A 27372-nucleotide genomic window follows, 5' to 3' on the forward strand; every position below is an offset into this window, starting at 1 on the left:
AAAAAAAAAAAAAAAAAAAAAAAGCTGTCACATTCTTATCAAATTACTTAGCTACTTAAGTTAAATCTAGATTTTCCTATAGATAAAGAAATGAAAGGAAGTAAGTTTCATTTCCTGGTGAAGCACTGAATTGCTTTTCTTGAATCTTAGGGTAGAAGCAACTTGAAGCTTACAGCGCACTATTGGTTGAACATCCACTTTTTCTCTCAGAATTCAAAATCAGCTTCAGAACTCAAAGGGGCAATTTATGCCCCGCACTCAAGCAAGCCCATCATAGAAAAAAGTTCCACTCGTGTCCTTCCTTCCCCTCATTTTTTCATCTTCTCCCCAACAAATATTTAAAAGAAGCCAAACCTCTCAATCTGTGCTGAACCTACTGTAACTCTAGAGACCCATCTCTTCCCTAGTGACCCCTGACCCCCAAAGACACTAAACTGCTAAGCCTTTTATTAAAAAGTATGTATGGATTGGACTTGCATGAACAAGTAGGCAATTCCACCAGTTTCTGTTTCACAGGTGTAATGGTAGCACTAAATAAACATTTTGCCTTCTCTTCAACCCATACTCTCCTGTGCACTTTTAAATCGAAAGCCCTGGAGCGTGCACCCAAGAGTAAGCAGGGGAGCTGGTTCATGTCCCAGCAGAACCGTGTGCACCTGTGCGATCTTGGCCACCTCCCCTAACCTCTGCCAGCCTCTGTTCACTTGTCACCACCTCACAGAGTCACTGAAAGGATTGAGACTATATAAACAATTGTACTTATTTATTAGGAAGTAAGAACGTCTCTTTGGGTACTATGTAGTTAATGTCTGGCTGTTTGTTCTCTGTGTGTACCTATACCTCTTCCTGAAGTGAGAGGCATGTGGACAAATACATTGCTTTTCCAGTAGGCCTCTGTGTTTTGTCTCAGAATATTCATGAGGATTTGTTGATTAAACACAGAATTATTTGTTTGTGTCCATATGTGCTTAGGCACATCGTTGTCTGTGGTATGTGACCAGTGGGGAAGCTCCTGTGATCTCTGGGTGGGGGGAGGGTGGGGTGGAGAATCCCTGCTGTGTGTTTTAGCCTGATTCCTAATTGAGGGACCTGATTGAATTTTTGTAGCACTCATCCTCAGACAGGTAGATTAAAAAATAGTAAGTGAATGCTTTGGTCTATCTCAATAAACTGTGTGAACATCACCCTTTTAAAGAAACTACATAAATTTAGTTCATCTACAAACGGTACCTTCAGCATTTTTAATATTTTTTTCACTTAACTATAAAAGTATCCAGAACCAGGTCCTAGTTATTGTTAAACCACATTACACTAGTGTATCTATAGTTTTATCAGGCTAATTAGAAGTCTGTCCACAGTGAGCATGCAATACAGACTTTGTGAGAAGTAGATTCATCTTAATTCATCTTCAGCACACATATTTATCCAATTATGGGCATTAAAAAGGCACGTGTATTTTTCCTCTAATTCTGAACTATCTCTTGATTCTGGAAATTCTGAAAATGTGTCTATGCAGCTACATAGACATTAACTCTGAAAAGCTTCTTTGTAGGAAATGTTAACCAACTTTAAAGGCAGAAACATAGATACGTAAGTGCAGCAAAGAGGAAAATAGATTTTGGGTTCTGCATTGTATTTTAATTGGATACAGACAATAATTACAAATGCTAGATTTGTTGAATGAGAAGGTTGAACTCCTTGTATTAGTAAAAGTCGTCTGCATGTAAATAATGAGAACACTAACAAGCCTTTTCTTACTTAGGTCAGAGATTCCTGCCAAAAACTTGTTTGCTTTGTAAATTAGTTCAATTATTAAATTTTGGGAGTGCTGCTACTGTTGGGATCCAATCAACAAATTTTTGACTACATCTCCCTGATAATTGATGATAGCCTTAGGACATTAATTTCTGTTGTGCTTTTCTTAGTAAAACTGTAGTGATCTAGTGACCAGAATTAAATTGCTGAAAAACAACTTGGTCTGATTTATTCATTCAGCAAAACCAAGCTTAAAGGCTGTGTTGCTATGACACCCAAGATTAACTTTAAAAAAAAAAAAAGTGCGTTTAATTTCAGTAAAAACATTGACACGTCTCTTCTGGCATTACGTAGATAAAATAAAGTTGATCTTTTTCCTTTCCCTTGCCTTTTTTACATTTAACAATTTAGCATTTAGTTTTTACTTTTTTTTTCATTTAGCATTTAAACATAAACATAAACTAGAAATTTGACATATTTAAAAAGAAGGAAAAAGCAGTAACAAAAAACAAACTTTGTATCGTAACAAGAGATCATTCGTACAATAACAGATATTTTAGCCATCAGTTCTTTATCTGGCTTCTCAAACTTTTTAGAAAGATGGTGCCAGATAGGGGGAAATCACTTTATTCTAGTAGTTTCGTTTTGTGACCAGTCTTGAAACTTAAAATCAGGTTGCAGAATTGGGACAGTGACGAATCCTAATAGAGATTTTCCTAGCGCAGGTTCAGTTTCCCAGATTCTGAAAGAATGTATTTTCTGTGTCACGAGACAAAAGATTCATCAGGGTGCTTCAGCCAGGATTGATTTCTGCCTTCTGAGCACCATTTGGTGCTGTGAGAATGCTATAGGAATAATTTTATGGGGGAAAAAAAAAACAACAGTCAGAAAAACCGAATGCTTTGTGAGATCATCGAAAGCTGCTTAAGAGTTGTATTTGAAGTTTCCTGCTGCCAAACAAAATCAAGAATCCTACCTGACAGAGAGCAGTTTGTTCCTGAGATGACCCCGGTGCAGCAAGTCGCTTATGTTTATCATTAAGCACCCACATTCTCAGGAAATTCCACTTTCCAAATTTGCTGCTGCCGATGCTTGCTTCTATAGGGAAGAATTCTGAACTATAAAATTTGAGAAGCTCCAGCGTCTGTGGAAATTTGAGAGCATTGCCTTTCTCTCCCCCCCCCCAACCCCATTGAATATAAATTGTTTTAACAAAAGCATGGTAGCCACGGTATGTGGTCAATGTCAGAATTTGCCCATAGTTGTCTGAAAAGAACTTTAACTTTAGCTTTTCAACTTTGAAAGCCTCGGGACATCTTTGGAGACCAAGGGCTGCAAATAAAAGCGATGTTTATGGGCAGGAGGATGGAAGGGAGAAATAACTTTTTTTTAGCTGCTGCTTCTCGCCTGTGCTCTTCAGGTGAAAGGCGCGGCAGCTGTGGGTCACAGCTCCAGACCGTATCTGGGGGAAGGCTGGAAAGCCGAACCAGACCTTGACAGGTTTTACCTGGGAAACCAAAGTGGTTTGGATGGGGTGCGACTTTTGCCTTTACGGCTGCTAATTTAGTTTTTATGAAAAGCAAAATGAGTTAATACCTATCAAGTAGTTAATATGGTCCCTGGGCCATAACGAACACATGCACTTTCTTAAACAGTGATCTTAGATAACATTATAAGTGATAGAAATGAGTTATCACTTACTTTCACTTGTTTCTGATTTTAAAACAGTGAAAGTTACAAAACCGTCATTCTGAGAGGAAAAATCCCTATGATGTAATAAGTCGTTAATTTTAATGTTACATTTGCTTTTAAAATTTGTTCTACTTCAGTTTCTACAGTTAATCTATGGAGATTCACAGATAATTTTATATTAACCTGTTTATATTCTAATACAACTATAGAATTTGAGCCACGAATCATTTCTGTGCACATTTTAATATCATACTCCAACTTTGTTTTAGGTAGCTAGATTGTATGCGGGGAAACCCATTTAGTTCAGATGTAGTATTTCTAACCAGAATATAAGCGTCCATTTTAAAAATGGAATTTGAATTTAAATGAAAATCCTCATTTAGAATTCAGTCCCATTCTTTAGCTAGAGAAATCACAGAAAACAAAAATTGTACCAGATTGCTAGTAATTTGCATTAAAGAGGAAGAAATGGAATTTTTTTTAAGTGCTCAGATACTGAAGACATTTCAGTGAAGTTAAGTCAGAGAGATCTCAGCTTTTAATTTAGTCAAGATTATGATTTTACCTAGAAGCTTTGCTGAAATAGGTGGGCTTCACTATAATGTTTTAGGTGTTAGAGAAAGCTGGATAAAATGCTATTTTTCATATACTGTTTCACTTAGTTCCACTGGTTCCACTGTATTTTCAAAGCAAGAGACCTCATATCAACAAGTGTTTATTGAATGCATCTTCTGTGCATAGGTATCGGAAAAATAAAATAAGCATAGTTTTGATGTTCGAGGGCAGATTAGGGACGGTGCTGTCTGAAGAATTAATTTCATAGGTCTGTGCTGCATAGAAAATCAGTACAGCCTACTGTGTCTTCTAAGCTAAGTTTTAAAAACATGATAACATAGTATTTAAACCATTATCTTAAATGAAAAATAATATTTTAGATTAGCAAACGTATTTATTTAATTCAGTAATGAAATTAATTTCGAGCTGCTGGCATAGGGCCTTCACAGGTTTCTGTGACTCATTTACTAAGGAAGTGTGATTCAAGACACCAGAATAATTTTTTCTCATCTGCTGAAGCTCATGTTTTGGCTATGGGCTAGTTTTCAGGGCAGATTTAAAATAAATTTAAAACAAATATTCTCTGATAGTATTGGGAAGCTGGGGGATGTCTAGCCTTACATAGATAAGACTATTCAACTTATAATCAAAATACAAGTCTCTAAGTTCATTGACTTTATCGCTATCGAGTTTGCATCATTTGGTATGTTGTGGTTTTTTTTCCCCATATATTTAGAATTTAACTCTTGTACTGTTCATTATGACCTCTAGATGACTATTTGCACTTAGAAGTGAAATCTCTGTTGTTTTTATTGTTAATTTAATAATTTAACTAAATTAGGACTAAATGGTATTGGAATTTAGGTTTAAAACTGAACACATCCACAAATCATGTAAAGTTGCTTCTTAAATTTTTTTTTCTCCTAGAGAAGAAAGGGTAACTCTATGACCTCTACATCTTGTTCGGTGCTCACTACATTTAGAGCTTAATTTACCCGCATCCTATCTCCTCTTGGAAACAAAATATATTCTCATAGCTTAAATGGGTTGTTGGTGGCATAATAATGATTATATGATGTGAAACTTTTTGTTTGCAAAATAATTTAAAAATTAATTTTCCGGGGCACCTGTGTGGCTCAGTGGGTTAAAGCCTCTCCTTCGGCTCATGTCAAAATCCCAGGGTCCTCAGATCGAGCCCCGCATTGGGCTCTCTGCTCAGCAGGGAGCCTGCTCCCCCCGCCCCCCGCCTGCCTCTCTGCCTGCTTGTCATCTCTGTCAAATAAATAAATAAAATCTTTAAAAAAATTAATTTTCCAAGTTATTACTTTGGAATTAAGTTGTGAGCCAATGTTTCTCCTTATTCCAAGGAAGATTGTAAAATTTTTGATTTATCAGGTAATCCCATAGACAATGTATGCCTTTTTCGACTTGTTTCTCATTACAGCATCCTCCTTTTCTGACTTTCCATTAAATGTATAGAAAAATTAGTTTTACAGGGAAACTTAAGTAATTTAATCAGCCTATGTCAGCTATGAAAAGTAGGAACATATATAAAAGACCCAAAGTGTTCTTATCTCACTTTAAACTTTTCTTCACAGTCTTCCAACTCAAGGTAATATGTGGTCTAACACAATAGGCTGTCTCCAACTTTCTGTCATTAGAAGAACCGAATAAAAATTTTTCCAGATTTGTCTCTAGAAAGAAATCCGAGCTTGGGATTGCCTTGAATTAAAAAATAAAGACCAAATGATTGCTTTAAAAATAAATTAAATGATATTGAGTGGTCTTTTATCTTAGCTATTTTTCAGTGTCTATACCTTGGTTACATTAAATTATATTGGACTCTTCTGGTTGAAACCATCCAGTAGGTAACCAACAGCCTAATTTGCTATAGGAGCATTGCTTGGAAATTATGTGCTTCTTGGGGAGGGGAGGTAAATTTTTTTTTTTAACTATTTCCAGAGCTCTTGACTTCCTCATCTAGCCACACAATTTGTCTATCATTCCCGCCCCAAGAACTGGCAATTTGTGTCCAGGCTCCCTGAACCCCACCAGGGGGCAGCACCGGACTCTCCCTTTCCCTGAGGCCTTAGCCCAGCAGCCTGGCTCCTCATAACCTCAGTGATTCCCACCCTCTCCTCACACGACACGAACTTATTTGTGGTATTTCCTTACATTTTTTAAGGCTGAGTAAGTCTCCAACAAGGGTAGCCATTCCGTGTTGACCGTTCTGTACACCAGAATCTTTTCTTCATTGATGGTTTGATCTGTGATTTCAGACACCTTATGTTTATTATAACTTGGGAAATCCCAAGAGGGAAACAAAAACCTAGCAATAATTGAACACTACGATATGTCAAGCTTGAAACCAGGTCCTCTTCAGACACTCTGTACAATCTAGAGGGGCAAGTAGGCCTCTAGTAACAATAGTGTTACAAGACAATAGGATAATATAACAGCAGAATTTTTAATGTCCCTAATTTGCTGTTAAGTGACAGAGGCTCGGAGAAGTTAAATCATAGGAAAACAAAGATTCCCTTTAAATAGAACTCCAGATTCCATGCTGTATCAATTATATCCTACAGCTTTGCCATAAAAACAATGAAAAGATTTGTGGAGAGTGACTGAAGGCACAGTGAGGAATGCCTGAAACTGATTTCCGTGCTGTAATTCCTGTGATGGGAGAATTTACGCTTGATGTACTTAAAACGCTAATGGGGAGATGTGGTTAAGTGCTGGGAGGTCTTGAATGAAAGCCCTAATCTGTACACATTTACATACACACAGTATATATTCGGTATTATGTTCACCAAAACACAGGATTAAATGCAATACACTTAATTTTTGGAAACCTACTGATAATTTTAGTTTTCTTAAAACAACAGTGGGTCCTTTTGTAATTAATTTTGATTTACTCTCTCTTACCTGCTAAAAAATATACAGGCTCTTTTCTCTGCAATCTGAATAAGACACTTAAAACTTTGTTTTGTTGCAGAATATAGGCAAATAAAGAATTTATGTTGCTTGCATTTATGGTTTTTATGATTTGGAATTATCATTTCAGACTCTCAGCTTCGTTTTCTGGTTATAATGCACATAGCAACCCAGATGGCTAATATATAAACAATTTGAGTGATGCTTATTTAAATCATTTAGGACAGCTCAGGAGGTTGCTGAGACCCGGGACCATCTGTTTATTTCTCTATGTGTTTCTTTGAGGCTTAGTGTGTGCTCACACCTTCACATGTCTTAGTCTCTACCTTCCTGATATATACCCAGAAGAGGCGTCTTAGGCTCAATTTAACTCCTTATTTCTATCGAGGTTCTGTTTTAAAAACCTTAATCCCCACCTGCCTTCTGTTTTACCATTTTACCTATTTTATTTTAGTTTTTTTCCTGTTATTACTATCCTCAACAGTCACTTTGCAGATGAATGACTGGGAACACAGGTTGGTAGTCAGGTTGGAATCTTAATTGGCTGTGTACGTAGCTGTTTGACCTGGGCCAGGCTCTTTCACCTTGACTTCCTCATCTGTGAAATGGAATATAATACCCACCTCATATATTTATGAGAATGATTAAATGAGATAAAATATAATTCATTACATATAATTCTGTCTGGTTACTATTATTAACATGCTTTAGAAAGAGGAGTCTCACAATGACAAAAAGACATTCAAAAGTAAATTTCGGATACCATATACTTGAATTTCAGACAATAGTCTTTTGGAAGGAATATCTATTTTTCCTTAAGCTGACTGTTTATGTGAAAGCACACACTACAACAAAATGTATGAAAACCCTCATGGGGTCTAGTGTGAGGGTTCCAGCCCTCTTTCACGGGATCCATGGCGAAACTTTGGACTATGAGTAGCTGGAGAAGAGTTTTCTCTTGGCACCTGTCTGGGTTCTCTTCTGAAGTCCCCGGTTACATATTAGACTGTACGCTTTGGAACCTCACCTTCACATCTGTAATGGTTCCCTGTGGACTGAGCTGATCCATATATACGCTCTCTGAGGAGAGAGACCAGAAAATGGTCTCTTCCACGTTAGCCCCTGTGCCGTCCATGACCTGTAACCCTCACAACCCTGTGGGTGAGGTCGTTATTTCTTCCTAATTTTATGTGGATTACTTTTTCTGAATTAAAGATCATCAGAGTCTTTAAAGTATGAGTATGCTTATACAGTCAGTGGAAAAGAAGAATACAATTAATCTGGACGGTCTTGGAAATTCAGGGTACACGTTTACTGTAGTTCTAGTATTATAATATGGTATAAAATAGAGATACATACTTCTCAGAGGGTTAATCTGGTACATTGATCTACAAATCTGCCATTGAGATTCAAATATTTTTTGTAAGAGTGTGTGTGTGTGTGTGTGTGTGTGTGTGTGTGTGTGTGTACAGCTTCTGCATGAAAAAAACAGGTTGAACAAGGATGCCCTGTTTTGATGGTTGCCAGAGAAACATATAGCCACACATAAATCATTTGTGTATGAAACAGTTCATTAGGAACTCACTCTGTGCAGCTGTTTGACCCAAGCATTTTTTTTTTTCTGGTGTTTTTAAAACACGTTTTAACACAAGTCTGTAGAGGGAATAATGCCAGTCTCTCTAATAATATTTCAGTTAGCAAAGCATTAAAATGTCAAACTGTTTCAATTGGTCAGGGCATATCCTTATAAAATTGAATCATAGTAGGGGCGCCTGGGTGGCTCAGTGGGTTAAAGCCTCTGCCTTCGGCTCAGGTCATGATCCTAGGGTCCTGGGATCGAGCCCCACATCGGGCTCTCTGCTCAGCGGGGAGCCTGCTTCCTCCTCTCTCTCTGCCTGCCTCTCTGCCTCCTTGTGATCTCTGTCTGTCAAATAAATAAATAAAAAATCTTAAAAAAAAATTGAATCATAGTCCTCTGTTATGTATCTGTTATCTTCCATGATTTTTTTAATTTAAATAGCCAATTTAGCCAATTAGCCAACATTTAGTACATCTTTAGTTTCTTCCATGACTTTTAAAATATGCTTTATATATTTATATATAATGATTTAAAATCCTTTCACTCCACTTAATGTGGAATAATTGTTTCCAAATTAAGGAAACACTACATACAAAGTTACAAAACTAATGTAAAATAGTAACCATTATTCACACAAGAAGGTATTCTTTACTCTTTTATGTCAGTGTCATTTAATTACAAATGTGAATTACATTTAATTACAAATAGTTTAGTAAAAACTATTACAATACATGTTAAGTATGAACCAGAGCCCTTTCTCACCTTTTTGCCACTCCTGGCCTCAGAAGGTGACCACTAGTAATAGTTCAAGAGAGACCTTTCAGACCTTTTTCTATGCTCATGCAAACGCACAGGTGTATCTTGCAAAGAGTGAACACACACACACACACACACACACACACACACACACACACACGAATACTATATTGTTTATAGTTTATAGCCATAAAAGGAATGTTGCCATTTGCAACAATGTGGATGGAGCTAGCGAGTTTTATGCTAGGTGAAATAGAGAAAGGAAGAAACCATATGATTTCACACCTATGTAGAAATTAAGAAACCAAATAAGTGAGCAAAGAGACAGAAAAAAAAAAAATGAGAGAGAGAGAGAGAGGCAAACTGAGGAACAGATTCTTAACTATAGAGAACACACTGATGGTTACCAGGGCAGGTGGGAAGGGGGTGGGTGAAATAGGTGAAGTTGATTAAGGAGACACTTGCTGTGATGAGCTTGGGATGATGTACGGGTGTTGATTCACTGTATTGTACACCTGAAATGCATATTACACCATAACTGCAATTGAAATAAAAACTTAAACAAAATAAAGCATGGTATTAAGAAGCCAATTAAAATAAAATAAAATACAGTTAAGTAAAATATATAAGGAAAAGTGGACCTCAAATCCTTTGTAAAGCAAGGTAATGCAGGAAGTAGATGCCTATAAAACTTTAAGTTGTGTGAGGTTTTTTGGTTTTTGGTTATTGTCTTTAGTATAGCTGACACACAATGTTACTGGTGTACGACTTGGGATTTGACAAGTTATATATTGTGCTATTTCTTTGTAGGCATACCTACTGTCTGTCCCTTTACATCGCTGTTACAATATCATTGACTGGATTCCCTGTGCTTTGCTTTTTCGTCCCATGACTTAACTCATTCTATAACTGGAGTCTTGTATCTCCCTCTCCCTGACACCAATTTCACCCAACCCCATACCCACCTCCCCTCTGGCAACTATTAGCAAAAACCTAAGATTTTATTTGCAGTAATAGCTGTGAGGGGTAACGTTAATATCATTTTCATAGGAACAGTTTAGTCACATAGCTGTCTTTAGATTTTTTGAAACTCTCTAAAAATTATTTTCAAGTTTGAATTTGTCACCTAATTTTTTTTTTCCTCTGAAGATAATTTCCTGTAGGATTCCTCAAGTGTGGTTGGGATTTTATATTTTTGAACCAGACCTCTAGCCTCATGGAGTTCATTGTCTCTCAGGAGAGACAGGTAATTGAGCAACTACAGTGGATCTTACTCAGTTCAGTACTGTGAGAGCTCGGGGCAGAAACCCCTCTGTCAGTGGTGTGAGGTTGGGCAAGTGCCACCAGGGAAGGCTTCCTGGCAGAGGCAAATCTTAACATGGTATCTGAGAGATGTGCACACAGCAGTCAGGCAAAGAGCAATGGGCTTGGGCTGGGAATTGGCCAGGGAACCATCAGCATCTACAAAAGCCTGGCCATGAGAGAATCCAGAACATGGTTAAGTAACTGCTAGAAGTTCAGTCTGACTGTAGGGTAATTAGAAACATTTATTATGATAATAATACATGTCCATTATATATAAAATTTGAAAAGCACAGGAAACAAGAGAAAACATATGCCACCACTAATTTCAAGCTGCAGAGTTTCCTGTGAGCATTTTCTTACAACTTTGTCATGCCCTATATTTGAATTTATAGGACAACACATTTGGTATATTCCCAGAGAGGATTAAACCAGAGCTATGCATGGAGACATAAATGCATGTATGTATGAAGACATTTTAAATAAAACTGGGATCATGCCAAACTTGCGTATGTCACTTAATTTTTTAACCTTTTTTTTTTAACGTTACGATATACTGATTTATTTTAATGCCCCTGGATAGAATTACATTTCTTTTTTCTCTTTTTAGGATTACATTTCAAGTGGAAATGTTTCATCTCTCTGAATAGAAAGAAATATTCTTGAAGTGAACTATCTGTATTCTTCTCTGTAGGAAGAATGTTTCCTAAACCTAGAAGCTCCTATATCAAGAGTATGTGGGTATGACACACCGTTTCCTCACATCTTCGAGCCATTCTACATCCCAGACAAATGGAAGTGTTACGATGCACTTCGAAAAATGATCAACTATTGACTGTATTGGTAAGTCAGCCTTGCATTTTGACAAAGCTAGTGTATGTCACTCATATGACTGTGCCATTAACCAAGAGCTACGGTCATCAGCATGTTGGCAATTTCCAGAACAAAAGTGGATTGAAGAAAAAAAAATGGAAATTTATAGTGGTATATTTACACTTGTTAGAAACGCATCAGATATATGTTTATCTGATATCCATAAAACAGATGTGTACATATATTAATGTGGAGTAATCAATGAAGACGAAGATACTCTGTGCTGTGGTTTGCTTGCAAATATACCTTACTCCACTCTTCCAACTTTAGCCTCATTTCTGTATATTGTTATTGGCCATTTAAATTGTTCATGAATAGGGTTAATTTCTGTTATTGAAAAATGTTCCTTTGAGCAACATTGTTTGGGACTCCAGTGAATTTAAACTATATGATGATCCATAACATGAAATTTGCCTTTATATTATCTGAAAATAGGTTTGTTGAGCAGAAAACCTATTTATCATGTATAGGGAAGTTTTTACATAAAAGAAAATCCAGCACCACCACCATTTCCAGAATCCTTTTTGACAAATGAATGTTTTTAAATTGTGGATAATGACATTTAGTTGTTATGATTTTCTATCTTATCTGCCTCTTCAGCAGTGATTTTCTAGCAAAAAATGAATATCATTAAAAACTGTTTAGTTTTCAGGTTTTAATATAGAAAGGAGTTGCTATCACTGACACACTGCCTTATTTTATGTTGGCATTTTGAAACGTATAGCTGGAATTAAATTTTACATTTAATATTCTAGTATTAGCATGTGATATTTACATTTTAATATCTAGATTGTCTAAAAAATAATAATAATACATTTTTAAGACCTGTCATCTTTTTAAAAAAAGGGGAGACCAGGTTCTGTATAATAACATAAGCCCACACTTCTTAAAGATAGAAATACTGTAATTCTTGAATTCTGTGTCTGAGGAGTAAACCTGGGCCATTGAAAACCAGAGAGATACCTTTTAAATTTGTACAGATAGAGAAAATAATGCCCTCCCATCTGCCACTATGACACCCCCCCTTTCCATTTTTTGCAGTTCTATTTTGAGAATGTACCAGATGTAAGTTCAAGCCATTAGTCAACACATCCTCGGTATTCTTCCAGATACACTGAGGGAGATGCTGTGTATCTGGTGTCCTCTTAATGTCTGTGAAAGCAACTGGTTTCTACAGTAAGTCACACTTAGGACTAGTTAGAGGAATACCATCTCTTTTGTCCATCTTCTTCCTTCCATGGACTCTCCCTAATGGAGAGTCAAGGTAATCACAATGTGTGGCCACAGAGTTTAGGTGCTGATTTAAATTTGGATATATAATTCTTTTAAACATAAAAAATATGTAAACCTATTGAAAACATGATAAAAGAAGAATAGTTTTTCTATGCTTCAAGCTAAATATGGCATTAAGGAAAAGAGTTATGCAGTTGAGAAATCTATATTTAATTCATGGTGGTCGGAATGTCTATAATTGTTATTGATTTCTTTTACAGAACAACTGGAAGATTGTGACTAGATATGGAAATATTTTTCTGAAAATCCTTTTTATTTCCTCAGACTTCTCTCTTCTTGAAAATAGAGTTTTTATTAACTGAACCACCTTGGATAATGGCTGAAAATTTTTAATTAGTTATTGTATTAACACATATGAATTGATGATTTCCATTAAGAGTATCTCAGATTAACTTTTTAAAATGGTTCACTTATAAATTCCATCAAATTACATCTGTAAATATTGGGCATGGGGTAGTATTCAATAAAGCAAAATCAGATTCTGCCTTTTTTTGTGTGTGTCTTTTTTTCATTAGCTAAAAGAATCTTATCAGAGTAATAGATTAACTTGTTAATTAAATCTGAAAGTGAAATGCTTAGAAATGCTGATTTTCAGTTACATTATATTTAGTATAATTCTTTATGGCTAAGATGGTTGTATGTTGATGAAACTTCTGGAATATTTTACCTGGTTCTTCCCTCTTACCTCAACAAGATGTACTGATGGGGGCACCTGGGTGACAGGTGGTTAAGCCTCTGCCTTCAGCTCAGGTCATGATCCAAGGGTCCTGGGATTGAGCCCCACATCAGGCTCCCTACTCAGTGGGATCCTGCTTCTCCCTCTACTCCCAGCTCTCCCTTGCAATCACTGTCTCTCTCTCTCTCAAATAAATAAATAAAATATTAAAAAAAAAAAAAAAAAAAAAAAAAGATGGGCACCTGGGTGGCTCAGTGAGTTAAAGCCTCTGCCTTCGGCTCAGGTTATGATCCCAGGGTCGGATCGAGTCCCGCATCAGGCTCTCTGCTCAGCAGGGAGCCTGCTTCCCCCTTTCTCTCTGCCTGCCTCTCTGCCTACTTGTGGTCTCTCTCTCTGTATGTCAAATAAATAAATAAAATCTTAAAAAAAAAAAAAAGATGCACTGATGGACATACTCACTTTTTTCCAAAGCATGGTGGGGCAGGATCATCCTTGCTGCCTCTCTTCCTAATTTTGGGAGATGGACAGCATGAACCTGTCTTTTCTTATAAAATTGCCAAGTTTTTCTACAGCTGTTTTTTTTTTTTTTTTTTTGCCATTATTTTTCAAAGCAAGTATCTTTTTCCATGTCCTTTCTATTACTTGTAGATGAAAAGAGAAACAAGATTAGAAGCATCAAAAGGCCCTGAGAAGACGGCTTGGTGGCTCAGTCAGTTAAGCGTCTGCCTTTTGTCATGATCCTGGGGTCCTGGGATTAAGTCCCGTGTCAGGCTCCCTGCTCAGTGGGGAGTCTGCTTCTCCCACTGCCCCTCCTCACATACTTTTTTCCCTCAAATAAATATAATTTATTTCTCTCTCTCTCTCTCTCTCAAATAAATATATAAAATCTTAAAAAAGAAAAAAAGCCCTGGCCAGAGGAAGCCTCTGTGTTGGGGATATTACCAGGGCCCCCATTTCTTAATCTGCCTCCTCTGCCCTTCATTTTGAGTTTGAGACTGGCCTGAACAGCCTCAGAAATCCCTTCGCAGGACACCTCATCTTGGGGGCCTGTCCCTTGCACGTGGTACTAGCCAGTCTGCCCACCCCTTCTGTAGATTACTTCAGAAGAGTTTGTTCTCACCAGTACCAGCAGAAAGATCCACCTCCCTAAAAAACCAGAGAAACAGAGTCATAGAGTGTTTTCCTTTCGCTTTAAAGACCAAATGGATATTTTCTTATGATTCAAATGTTTATTTTACTTTAAAACTACAACTTAAAAAAAGCTGTGTTCTGTTTATTTTGATCAGCTATTTGGAGGATACAGAAATCTACAGTAATATTTGTAGATTGCCAGAAGCTTGGAGGTAAAGTAAATGCACTTTATCACAGATTTTTATAGCAATGGGCTGGAAAAAAAGAACCAGTGCACTTGTTTGGGTAAAAATAAAGCCTTGTCCTTGATTTAAAAATAGAAACACCTGTATGTTATAGAATTGGGAAAAGATGTAGTTGTCAGCAGCAAGTCTGGATAACATTTAGGGAATCCTGTTGACTTATGATACAGGACATTTGGAGTTTAAAATGCCCAAACACAGTATTACCTTTGGCTTTTTTCACTATCCACAGAAGTCATGCGGCATCCTTGCAGGAAACTCTTCACTTACGTGGTCAGTCTAGCAGAGTAGGAAATAGGCAGTATTCAACCACCTCAGAGCCTTAATGGGTTCTTTTGAACATAATTGTTTTAGCTGAAGTTATTTTTTTAGTTGATATTATTTATACTTTTAGTTACTTATTTTAAGTTAATTGCCAGAGATCTTTTTAATACTTTTAATACTTTTTAATACTATTTTTTTCTACTCATCTGTTCTTTTAAGAATTTTCCCTTAGCTTTTTTTTTTTTCCTGTTCCTCAGTTTTGAAATAGCAAGCATGAGGACAACTGTGGGGATTGTCTGTGCTCTCAGGGCCTGAGCTGGAAGGTGTTTCCCCCTTCCAGTTAGCCCTGCAGGCCCCACCAGTTAAGCACCCTTTTCCCTTCGAAAATAAATGACTTACAATTAATATTAAACTCAGTCTGTGGCACAGGATGTACATGTACATCTAAATAATTGTCTTAAGTACATTTTCATTACATGAAGCAAATGTTCCATATTGTGTAAATAAGAACATTGAAATGAGGACACACTCGGGGTGTTAAGTGAATTTGAAGTTCCGAGTCCCCAGGACTCCCAGCCTAGCACAGGAAGTCTGCTTCCTGGGACAACATAGATATATAAGTGAAGGTAATCTTATACACTTCAAATTTCCAATTCCTTTCAGAAAGAAACAAACCATGATCTAACATCCTTGTTCTATATAACTGATAGATATCATCCACGTTATGTGAACAGACCTAGATACATGAGAAAAAAGGTGACACAAGATGGAGAAAATGACCTCAATTTAGTCCCTTTGGTTTAAGTCACATAATCTAGAAACTCTGAGTAAGAATCCTGAGAAGATGTCCCCCAGAGGGTCTACGTTTGGTTTAGTGAAATCCTTTTTCCATCAGCTTGCCTGTGGTGGACAAGTGTGGTTTCCAGGGGCCTGGCATCCCCACCTTCTATAAGAGCACTGATGTTTGAGAACATTTGTTGAGAGCTCCCTCCTCACTGCCTTGGCTCTGGAGAGGCTGCCATCCCCCGTGCTGTTCAGCACCAGTCACAGAGATGGCTCCGGCCCAGCCTGGTCACATGCCTCAGAATGGAACGTTAGGTTACTCATGCAGAAACAAAACTTGGCCTCCACCTTGTTAGTGACACTCAGCAATCAAAGACTGGTTCTCAAACTTTTACCTCTTTGAGGTATACCTGATAGGTATTAACCAGCGAGCACAGTGCTGAATTTAGCAGACACGCTTGGGTGAGGGGTAAGAAGCATGACCCTAAAGCCATCCTGTCAGAATTTCCAGAGAGATGTGAGGTTTGGAGACTCTGACATACCCCCGTAGGCCATCTAGTTTGGAAAGAAGTAGAAAATATTCATACATCGGCAGAGATTTAGAAACCCTGATACCTGATACCTCCCCGAACATCATAATTAAAGATATTTGCCAGGAAAATGAGAAATAAAATAAGTCAAGAATGAGGAAATCATAGCTGGAATGGACTGGAAGTGCAAATGGAAACAAGTTAAATAAAAAGATATATATCTAAAATAATTGTCTTAACTATACTTTTTATGTGAAACAAATGTTCCATATTGTAAAAATAAGAAAGTGGTGGTGATAATAAATATGACTTACATTGACAAAGGTTAGAGTAGTAGATATGCCAAGAGGAATTCCAAAGTGCCAAATTCTTCATTTTTAGTAAAGAGGAGCATAACTTTATTATCCCACTGTTAATCTTGAAAGTTTAATATTGGTTTTTAAATGCTTCAAAAATAAAATTAATCACTATGTATGTATCTTTCATATCATTATATAAACCAGCTATACTATACTTATTAATTCATTCCACAAACATTTAGTGGATACTTGTTATGGGCCAGGCACTGGATTAGATCCTAATATGCAAAGTTAACTAAGAGACATTCCCTCCCTGCAAAGAAAATGGTAAAAAAATGTTTAAAGAGCAATAGAAAAGAAAAGTAGGAAAAAGCAAGACCAAACAAAACAATTATGACAATAAATATAATGGGGTAAGTTCCCTAGTCTAAAAGAAAGAACCTAGAGTGGGTTGAGAAACAGAATCCTAGTTCTTTACTAGGAAGGGTCCTCTTATAAGGTATCCCAGAAAGGTTAAAATTTGAAAATGAACAAACAAAATTAGGCAAAAATAAATATTAAAACAACACAAATGGCAGAATTTGTTTCAGACGAAAGACAAGAGAAAAAGTACGCAGTCAGTAGTAACAAAAGGAATATATTACACGGAAGATATAACAGTTAAATTATTTGTTCTAAGTGCATGATATTAAAACGTAAGCAAAACTCTGTAAATACAGAGGATGTAGATATAAGAGTCATAGATGACAACTTTCTCACCTCACTGTCAGTTTGATAGGTGAAGTAGGTAAGAATAAGTAATAGGGTTGAGTCAACAGAAATAAACTTTAAACTTTGTCCCATAAACAGAGACTATATCACCTTTTAAAGCATATACAGCAGTTAAAAGAGTTGAGCATAGATAAGGTACAAAGCAAAACAGTAAATTCCTCGAAGAAAAGAGTATTAAAAGGCACCATGTTTTCTGACCACATCCCAAATTAATAACAAATATTTCCAACTACTTAGAATGAGAACATAAATGCATCCAGCTGTGGAACCCAGGAGGAAATGTAAAACAATTCCAAATATTTAGAACTTAAGATCACTGATGTGCTTCAGCCAAGATCTTACTCAGAGGTAAATTCATAGATTTTAACTCTTTCATGAAAAAAGGGAAAATACAAGATTACAAGAATAAAGGGAGAAGAAGCACAAGAATCATGAAAAAAATTAAAATAGAATGCAATAAAATGAAAAGTGAATAAAGGCGGAAAGTTCCAAATGATTAAAAAAAAACCAAAACTGTAAGATCGAAATACTTTTGTATAAGAATGGAAGTTTTTCTTTCATTTTACAATGTCTGTATCCTGTGAGGGTGCATTACATTACCTATGTTTTTATGGAATTACGATATTGGCAAAGAAAGGTCATATTAATGGCAGTGCCTGCGTTGGTGAATTACTGTCATGGTCCTTTATATGGTCATGGGAAATTATTTAGCAAAACCTAATCATTTACCCACAGTACTGCTGAACAAACATCTTTGTTTTTAGGAGGTTTTATTCCAACACTTTAAGAAAACAATTATTAAGGTCTTGTTTTGCTAAAAGTCCTTCAGTTTCATGCTGAGGCCTTGTTGCTACCCTAAATATTTTATTTACTCCAAGGTTTCAAAAGATAACAGTGACTAAATAATAATAATCATATTATTATTATTATTTTAGCTTTTAAAACTTTAATGTACATAGGCTTTTTACAAATAACTGACAGTAGCTTCCAGGCCCTCTTCTTTTAAGGATCTTTGGAGATTCATAAGGACTACAGATTTTGGACAATTGTAGTTACCATCCAAGGAGGGCAAAAATTCAGTGACTTCCCCAAAATAATTTGCATGAAATTACAAGTCCTGATGAGTCTTATTTTCTCTCTCACAAAATGCTCCATAGAGTTTTACAAAGACCCAAAAAGCATTTTTGTATTTAGATAAACCTTTTATAATACAAAGTAGGACCACAAAGCAGTGTGATGGGTTTTCTTCCACCATTTGTAAAAATAGAGCTACCCTATGACCCGGCAATTCCACTACTGGGTATTTACCCCAAAACACAGATGTAGTGAAAAGAAGGGCCACATGCACCCAATGTTCATAGCAGCAATGTCCACAATAGCCAAACTGTGGAAGGAGCTGAGATGCCCTTCAATAGACGAATGGATAAAGAAGATGTGGTTCATATATACAATAGAATATTACTCAGCCATCAGAAAGGATGAATGCCCACCATTTGCACTGACATGAACTGGAGGGAATTATGCTAAGTGAAATAGGTCACACAGAGAAAGACAATTATTATATGGTTTCACTTATATGTGGAACATAAGGAATAGCTTGGAGGTCATTAGAAGTGGGGGAGTCAGAGTGGGTGACAAACCATGAGACACTATGGACTACAGGAAACAAATGGAGGGTTTCAGAGGGTAGGGGGATGGGGGGATGGGTTATCCTGGTGATGGTTATTAAGGAGAGCATGTAATGCATGGAGTACTGGGTGTTATATGCAAACAATGAATCCTGGAACATTACATCAAAAACTAATGATGTACTGTATGGTGACATAACATAATAATAATAATAAAAGAAATCCAGATATGCTGTAGAAATCTCTTCACTTACAATCAGAATGAACTGCCTTCAACTGGGAGTCAAGGGACCTGGGATCCAGCTGCCATCCTGCACAGTGTGATCCCAAACCAGTCCCTCAACTTCTGGATAGCAGAAGCTGGGTCACAGAATGAAAGGGGCTGACTGAGGTCATTTTGATGCTCTCTTCCAGCTCTGTTATTTTGTAATGCGGTGAAATCGGGCTAACATGTTCCAAGCTGTTTGGGGTCAGGGACTTTAGAACTTATATAGAAGGTACAGTACTTTAAAAATTCCTACTTCTTTTTTGAGTCCTGTTCTTCAATTCATTTATTTTTCCATGTTCTTCCATGCACTGAAATATATTTTCCTATTTAACGGCCTCTTCATGAATAGGAATTAAAAAGCTTCTCAAGGATGTATTTCTCATAACATGCCGCTTTAATTTTTCCGAGATCTTCTCTAGCAGTTGTGGATGTAATATCTAGCAGTTGTGGATGTAATATTTTCAGGACATTTGCCACCCTTATCCCAAACCTCGCCACTCTTCCAGAGAGCCCCAACCTTGGAAATGTATGGACAGAGCTGGCATTAATCTCTGCTTCTGGCCAGTGGTGAGGGGGTATGGGGGTATAGGTGAGGGGGTAAGGTAGGGGTGGGGTGGGGAGTGGAGTGGGGGTGGGGGTGGGGCTGCGATGGCCACGCTCACAGGTTCGCTGTCACATTTGTCACAGTGTTTTGTTTGGACCTGGGTTTGGCATGGGTGGTTATGGTGACACAACCTTTGAGATCAACCCCCACAGGACCTAATGAAGGAAGTGCTCTCTCTGGTTCCTTGCTCTGGCTTCTTACCTTGTGCATGGTACCAGCTTTCTGGGGCGTCTCAGTGCCTAAGGGGAGCCCATGGAGGCGACTGGAGTGATTATTTTTGGAATTTTTTCTTGATCATTTAAACGTCTACCTACTTATTAGCCTGGGATTCCCTTTCCTCCACCCATAATATTTTACTGGTTCCACAGGGCCAGGAGGTTTGGGTCTGTTGGTTTACTGCCAATTCTGTAGAGCCTAGAAAAGTCTCTGATCTAGAGAGTTTCTCAATGTGTTGCCCAACAAACAGATGAAGGGAAACGCAGGCCTATTCTTGAGTGAGGCCTTGTATCTGGAAAGCACTTGGGTCGAGAGGCCTCTGGATAGTGTAGACATTTAAAGTGATATTTTTAATAGCATTCAATATTTTACACCAGTTGATACTCTATACCACCAGAGGCCTGGGTTGTATTTAATTTCTTAAGGAATCCCAGGAACAGAAACAGTCCTTCATGTAGGACTAGACCTCAAGGGTCCCCAGAAGTTGAGCATTGTTTCTATATTTTTTGGTCTGTTTCTTCACACAGATTTTAATGCCATGTATTTTTTCAAGTGGCTCTATGACAATATTTTATATTAGCCTCTTTATTCAAATGGGCAAACCAGAACAGAATTCTCATTCAAAACTGTTAATTTGGGGATGATGAGATTGTCGGTAGTTTTTCTTTATTTTCTTAATTTCCATTCCTGTAGTCACAGATGAAAAGTCGTCCTGGCTCAGAGTTATCCTCCCAGTGCCCATATCTGTGCTATAAGCCCCCTTCTTATGGATGGTAGAGTCTGCAGACTTGAGGTTGGGTCCATGGTAGGACATTTTGTTGGCCACAACGGCTGGATGAGGAATGGAAGGACCAAAATTGGGCCAATCAGAGCCCTTCTTTGGGATTTTCCAAACAAATAGTGCTGGACAGATGTTATTCTGGAGGGACCCAATGCTACCTTTTCTATGGAAGAAGCCCATCTTTGTCTGCAGAAGCAGAACCCATGCCCTGAGGCAAGCTGCAGCACAAGATGGAGTCCACCCTGACCAGATTTCAGTCTCTGGAATCCATCACCCCCAAGGCCAGCTCCACTTCTGTCACATACAGCCTTATGGTTCAGTCTTCCTTTCATTCTGTGAGGAATTACCCCAGGATCTTTCCAATAAACTATCTTTTTCTTTGTTCTAAGTTGAATATTGGTTGCTTACAACCAAAAGCTTTCTAATCCAATCAGTCTAAGTGCTTTGAAATATACTCAGTTTGACAGAAGAAAGTCCACATGTTTTTAATAAAATATACTTGGAGAAAACCCTCTACCTTTGGGACTAGTTTACAGATTGAATAGGCTTGATTTTTTTCTTATCTACCACAAGCAAATTAGCTGCAGCTATTGTATTAATGTCAAGTGTCTTAACCATAAAACAAATAAATTCAGACTTTCAGCTTAAGACCTCAAATGCCTGCCACCTTCCCTTAGGCTGGGCGAATGAGTAGTTCCGCAGCATATGTCTTTTAGAAGACGTGCTCTTTGGGGTTTATTCATATAAAGTTCTTTACTGAAGTCATGAGGCCTTAGAACCGTTGTTAAACTTACCCATATGACTGAAAAAGAGCCCTGGGGAATTTTCTTTTTCAAAGAAATTTAATATGCCTATTGTCAGTCCAATAGCAATTTCTTTTTTGAGAACACTTTGTGCAAATTCCTTATATTTACTTTCCTTCTGTTGAATCATGTTTACTTTCACCCTTCATCTTTTATGTGAAATATTTCAAAGAGATTAGAGAACAATGTAGTGAATGTCTGTGTACCTTCCACCCAACATAAAAATTGTAAAGTACAAATCATCTCTCAGAGAATCCCCTAACCCAGAGGGAAACGTAAAGCCCTATTTATAGTAACGAGAAGTGTTGTTTCAAAGGCGTCTGCCCCAACTGCTAGATAGCTTCACAAAGGTTTCCCTATTTGGGGGAATTGCTGGAGGGCTGCTTTGCAATAGTCATTTGAACAACCACGAGGAGCCCATGCTTCTCTGGCTCTGGCTTCAGGTCCCCGTAGAAATTTCTGCTGCCAGCGACTAGGGAAGGCTTCTCAGGGCTGCTCCTGCAATGGGGGCCACCTGCATTTGGAACTTACTGCCCCAAATCTCCCCTCAAAGCCCCTCATTGGGACTCCGTGTAGGGGTGGATTCTATTGATGCTGTTCTTTATGGGGCCCTTGGAGCGGTGACAGGGCTCTGGTCACCCCACTCCCCACCCCCAAGAAGCAAGAAAAATCTCTCCTCTCCCGCTGAGATGCAGGGATCCCAAGATATCGCGGCTGTGTGCCCCCAAGTGTCTCATGGATATTTGGTGAAATAGAGCAATTGTACTTAGAACCTCTGACCCTCTCTGGGGTTTAAGCCCTGTTATTCATCTACGTCTGGTTCCCCAGCTCCCTCTGCTCTGAGAATAAGCTTCTGCCCAGGACTCCTCCATTTCTCAGGACGCACAGACCATCAGCCAATTTGCCCATCAGTCCTGCAGACCAATCTGGATCCCAGAGCAAGCATAATTCAGTCCTAACTTGGTATACTCGTCCAAGGAAAGACCTCATGTCTATCAGATTTATTTGATGTTACGTGCACAGTAACAATTTTCATGTAGATTATGGGAAAATTGCCCAGGAGAAAAAGGAGCAACAGTGGTTTGTTATTTATGGTGCATCTGTATGATTAGCTACAATGTAGAATTTGCAGGTAATGATTATGAAAATTATGTAGCAACATTGAAATGTACTCATCATAAACTTTCAAGTGGAAAAATCAGGATGTAAAATTATATGTATATTATAATTACAATTATTATTATTTATGATTTTTTTTTACACAGGAATAGAGAACATAACAGCAGTATTAAAGTGAGGATCATGAGTTATAATAAAAGAGAATTTCTTTTTTAGCATGTTTACTGAAAAGTAATAAAATACTGAATATATACTTTAGTAAACTTAGTAAGTATTATGCCTTGCATTACTGTGCTATTCTTAAAAAACTAGTCCCTAGGCACCAGTACGAAAGAATCTTTTTGTCCATCTGATTACTGCCAGAACCTGAAATAAATAAAAAACATTGTTTTTTTCCTCCCTACTCACTCTCTCTCCCTCCCCCCCACCCCTCTCTCTCTCATTCTCTCTCTCACACACACACACACACACACACACACACACACTCCAAAAATGATTTGTTAGGTAAACTTCGACGGGAAAACTAAAAAAGAAATCACCTTCTACAGTACTATACTCATGGCTTTGTAAAGTCTTGACCTTTCTACTAAGACATGTAAGTTTGTTAGGGTCATAGCAAAAAAATGATGTTGCATTCAAAGGTTTTTTACTGAATAGAGCTTTATAATAAAGGGACTATTTACAAAGGTATGAGCAGATGTCAGGAACTGGGAAGGAAGTGTTCAGCACCTCTAGGGAGTAGCCACTCTGGAAAGTCATTACCACCCTGGCCCGAAGGACCAAGGGGGAAGGAACAGTCTGGGATTCTGGTGAGAGCTAAAGCCATGGAGGCGGGGCTGCCTGATGAGAGGCAAGAGATGTGGCCACAGAAAGATGAAGGGCTGCTCCAACAGCGTGAGGTGAGAGGAGAGATGATATCCTGGTCTCTCCTACCTCCTGATGGCCTCCCAGTGCTTTCCATGAGCTGAACCCAATTGCGACCCAAGAGGACATCATAGCCTGGATACATTCACTTGAAGTCAGCCTCTCTGAAAACAGAGCAGGACAGAAAAGGGCAGAGAATGAATTTGGGAGGTGAAGGGAGAATAATTGGCACAAGGAGCCCACAGCTATGCTCTGTCAGAGACAGCCAGGTAGATAGATACCTGTTTCACTACAAGCTTATTGTTTTTGAAGCTGGTGAACATGTAGAGTCTTCTTAGTCATGCCACCATTTCCTGGGGTGGGGGTAGGTTGTGATGGGTGTGTGTTCTGCTGGTGGAAATGTACAGCATTTATATCTACATCTTGGATTTGCAGTGATATTCCGTGAGACCTCAGTCTTCCTGTAAAAATCTGGACTGGGCACAAAGCCTTGTGGAACATGGAACTGTTCTGTGCTTACCTCCTTTTCTTGGGTCCATGTTTTTTTCTTTCTTTTATCATTTTGTTGAAGCATAGCATAGATTCCTTAGAAAATCTCAATTTTCTGAGAACTTTCATGTCAGGAAATGGCTTTGCTCTAACCTTTGACTAATAGCTTGGCTGAGTGTAAAATTTTAGGCTAGGAAACATATTTGTCTCAGAATAATTAAGGCGTTGAATAATTTTCTTCTCACACTTTTCTAAGTCTCTTATTATTTCTCCCAAAATTTGTCCCCTTGTCAAACTTCTAAGGATATTTCCTTAACCTCTTCTAACCTTCTTTATGTTATTTGTATTCTGGCCAAACTTATTTGTTATTTGGCCAACTTTTTTTTAACCTTCATTTGTCTCTCAGAGCACCCTCTTATTTTAAGCATGCCATATATGTATATATGTGCATATGTGTATGTATACACATAAACATACATACATACACACATATGTGTGTGTTGTCTTCATCTCTCAGGATGTGTGTTAGAGCTGTGGCTTTTTTGGAAGTTTTATTGTGTTTTCTGAATGATAATGTTTTCTCCAGTTCCACTTTTCTGTTTCTTCTTTTGTCATAAGTACAGTGATTTCTAGTTGTTTCCGTTCAAGATCAAGACATTAAAAGCCATTTTGGATTGGGGCGCCTGCGTTGCTCAGTGGGTTAAGCCTCTGCCTTTGGCTCAGGTCATGGTCTCAGGGTCCTGGGATTGAGCCCCGCATAGGGCTCTCTGCTCAGCAGGGAGCCTGCTTCCCCCCTCTCTCTGCTTGCCTCTCTGCCTACTTGTGATCTCTATCTGTTAAATAAATAAATAAAATATTTAAAAAAAAAAAGCCGTTTTGGATTGTGTTATATTCATACAATGCAATATTATTCAACTGTGAAAATGAATGAAGGTCTGATACATGCTGCAACATGGATGAATCTCTAGAACGTTATGCTAAAGAAGAGAAGTCAGATACAGGTCACACGTTGTACGATTCCATTTATATGGAATATCCAGAACAGATAAATCCATGGAGACTGAATGCACATTGGTGGTTGCCAGGGGCTAGAGGAAGGAGAGAATAGGGGAGAAAGTGTTTTATGGGTAAGGGGGTTTTATTTTGGAGCAACAGAAATGCTTTGGAACTAGATTGAGGTGCTGGTTGCATAACATGATGTTGCTAATGTACTAAATGCCACTGAATGATTCACTCTAAAATAGTTAATTTTGTGTTATGTGAATATCACCTCAATAAGTTGTTTGATTTTTTTTTTTAATTATTTTTATTGACATATAATGTATTATTTGCCCCAGGGGTACAGGTATGTGAATCATCAGGCTTACACATTTCACATCACGCACCATAGTACATACCCTCTCCAATGTCCATCACCCAGCCACCCGGTCCCTACCATCCCATGCCCCAGCAACCCTCAGTTCGTTTTGTGAGATTGAGAGTCTCCTACGGTTTTCTCCCTCTTGATCCCATCTTGTTTCATTTTCTCCTTCCCTACCCCATACGACCCCCTGCCCTGCCTCTCAAATTCCTCATATCAGGGAGATCATATGATAATTGTCTTTCTCTGATTGACTTATTTCACTCAGCATAATACCGTCTAGTTCCACCCACATCATTGCTAAAGGCAAGATTTCATTTCTTTTGATGGCTGGAATATATATATATATATATATATATATATATATACCACTTCTTCTTTATCCATTCATCTGTTGATGGACATCTAGGTTCTTTCCATAGTTTGGCTATTGGGGACATTGCTGCTATAAACATTCAGGTGCATGTGCCCCTTCAGATTACTGAAATTGTATCTTTAAGGTAAATATACAGTAGTGTAATTGCTGGGTCATAGGGTAGCTCTATTTTCAACTTTTTGAGGAAACTCCATGCTGTTTTCCAGAGTGGCTTCACCAGCTTGCATTCCCAACAACAGTGTAGGAGGGTTGCCCTTTCTCTGCATCCTTGTCAATATCTGTCATTTCCTGACTTGTTAATTTTAGCCATTCTGACTGGTGTGAGGTGGTATCTCATTGTGGTTTTGATTTGTATTTCCCTGATGCCGAGTGAAGTGGAACACTTTTTCATGTGTCTGTTAGCCATCTGGATATCTTCTTTTTCTTTGTAGAAATGTCTGTTCATGTCTTCTTCCCATTTCTTTCTTTTTTTTTTTCCTTCCCATTTCTTGATTGGATTATTTCTTCATTGGGTGTTGAGTTTGATGAGTTCTTTCTAGATTTTGGATACTAGCCCTTTATCTGATATGTCATTTGCGAATATCTTCTCCCATTCTGTCAGTTGTCTTTTAGTTTTGTTGACTGTTTCCTTTGCTGTGCAAAAGCTTTTGATATTGACAAAGTCCCAATAGCTCATTTTTGCACTTGCTTCCCTTGCCTTTGGTGATATTTCTAGGAAGAAGTTGTTGTGGCTGAGGTCGAAGAGGTTGCTGCCTGTGTTCTCCTCAAGGATTTTGATGGATTCCTGTCACGCATTGAGGTCTTTCATCCATTTTGAGTCTATGTTTGTGTGTGCTGTAAGGAAATGGTCCAGTTTCATTCTTCTGCATGTAGCTGTACCATTTTCCCAACACAATTTGTTGAAGAGACTGTCTTTTTCCCATTGGACATTCTTTCCTGCTTTGTCACAGATTAATTGACCATAGATGTTGAGGGTCATTTTCTGGGCTCTCCATTCGGTTCCATTGATCTCTGTGTCTGTTTTTGTGCGAGTACCATACTGCCTTGATTATGATAGCTTTGTAATAGAGCTTGAAGTCCGGAATTGTGATGTCACCAACTTTGGCTTTCTTTTTCAACATTCCTTTGGCTATTTGAGGTCTTTTCTGGTTCCATATAAATTGTAGGATTATTTGTTCCATTTCTTTGAAAAAAACTGATGGTATTTTGATAGGGATTGTGCTAAACATGTAGATTGCTTTAGGTAACATAGACATTTTCACAATATTTTTTCTTTCAGTCTGTGAGCATGGAATGTTTTTCATTTCTTTGTGTCTTCCCCATTTTTTTCATGAGTACTTTGTAGTTTTCTGAGTACAGATTCTTTACCTCTTTGGTTAGTTAGGTTTATTCCTAGGTATCTTATGGTTTTGAGTGCAATTGTAAATGG

The 27372-nt window shown here is 37.9% G+C and overlaps 1 protein-coding gene across 2 annotated transcripts in view; it reads left to right on the forward strand.

The window, feature by feature from the left end:
- Positions 1-13225, forward strand: part of LOC111147848 (branched chain keto acid dehydrogenase E1 subunit beta) — a 235381-nt gene extending 222156 nt beyond the window's left edge. The window contains exons 10-11 of one of the 2 annotated variants that reach the window (XM_022504098.1): positions 11268-11416; positions 12940-13225. In XM_022504098.1, the coding sequence (XP_022359806.1) occupies positions 11268-11408 (141 nt within the window). In that variant the 3' untranslated portion in view covers positions 11409-11416; positions 12940-13225. The other variant, XM_022504099.1, reaches the window with a different exon arrangement.
- The last annotated feature ends 14147 nt before the right edge of the window (positions 13226-27372 follow it).

Source organism: Enhydra lutris, unplaced genomic scaffold (assembly GCF_002288905.1).
Source record: "Enhydra lutris kenyoni isolate GAN:26980312 unplaced genomic scaffold, ASM228890v2 scaffoldscaffold17, whole genome shotgun sequence".
Classification (NCBI taxonomy): Eukaryota; Metazoa; Chordata; class Mammalia; order Carnivora; family Mustelidae; genus Enhydra; species Enhydra lutris.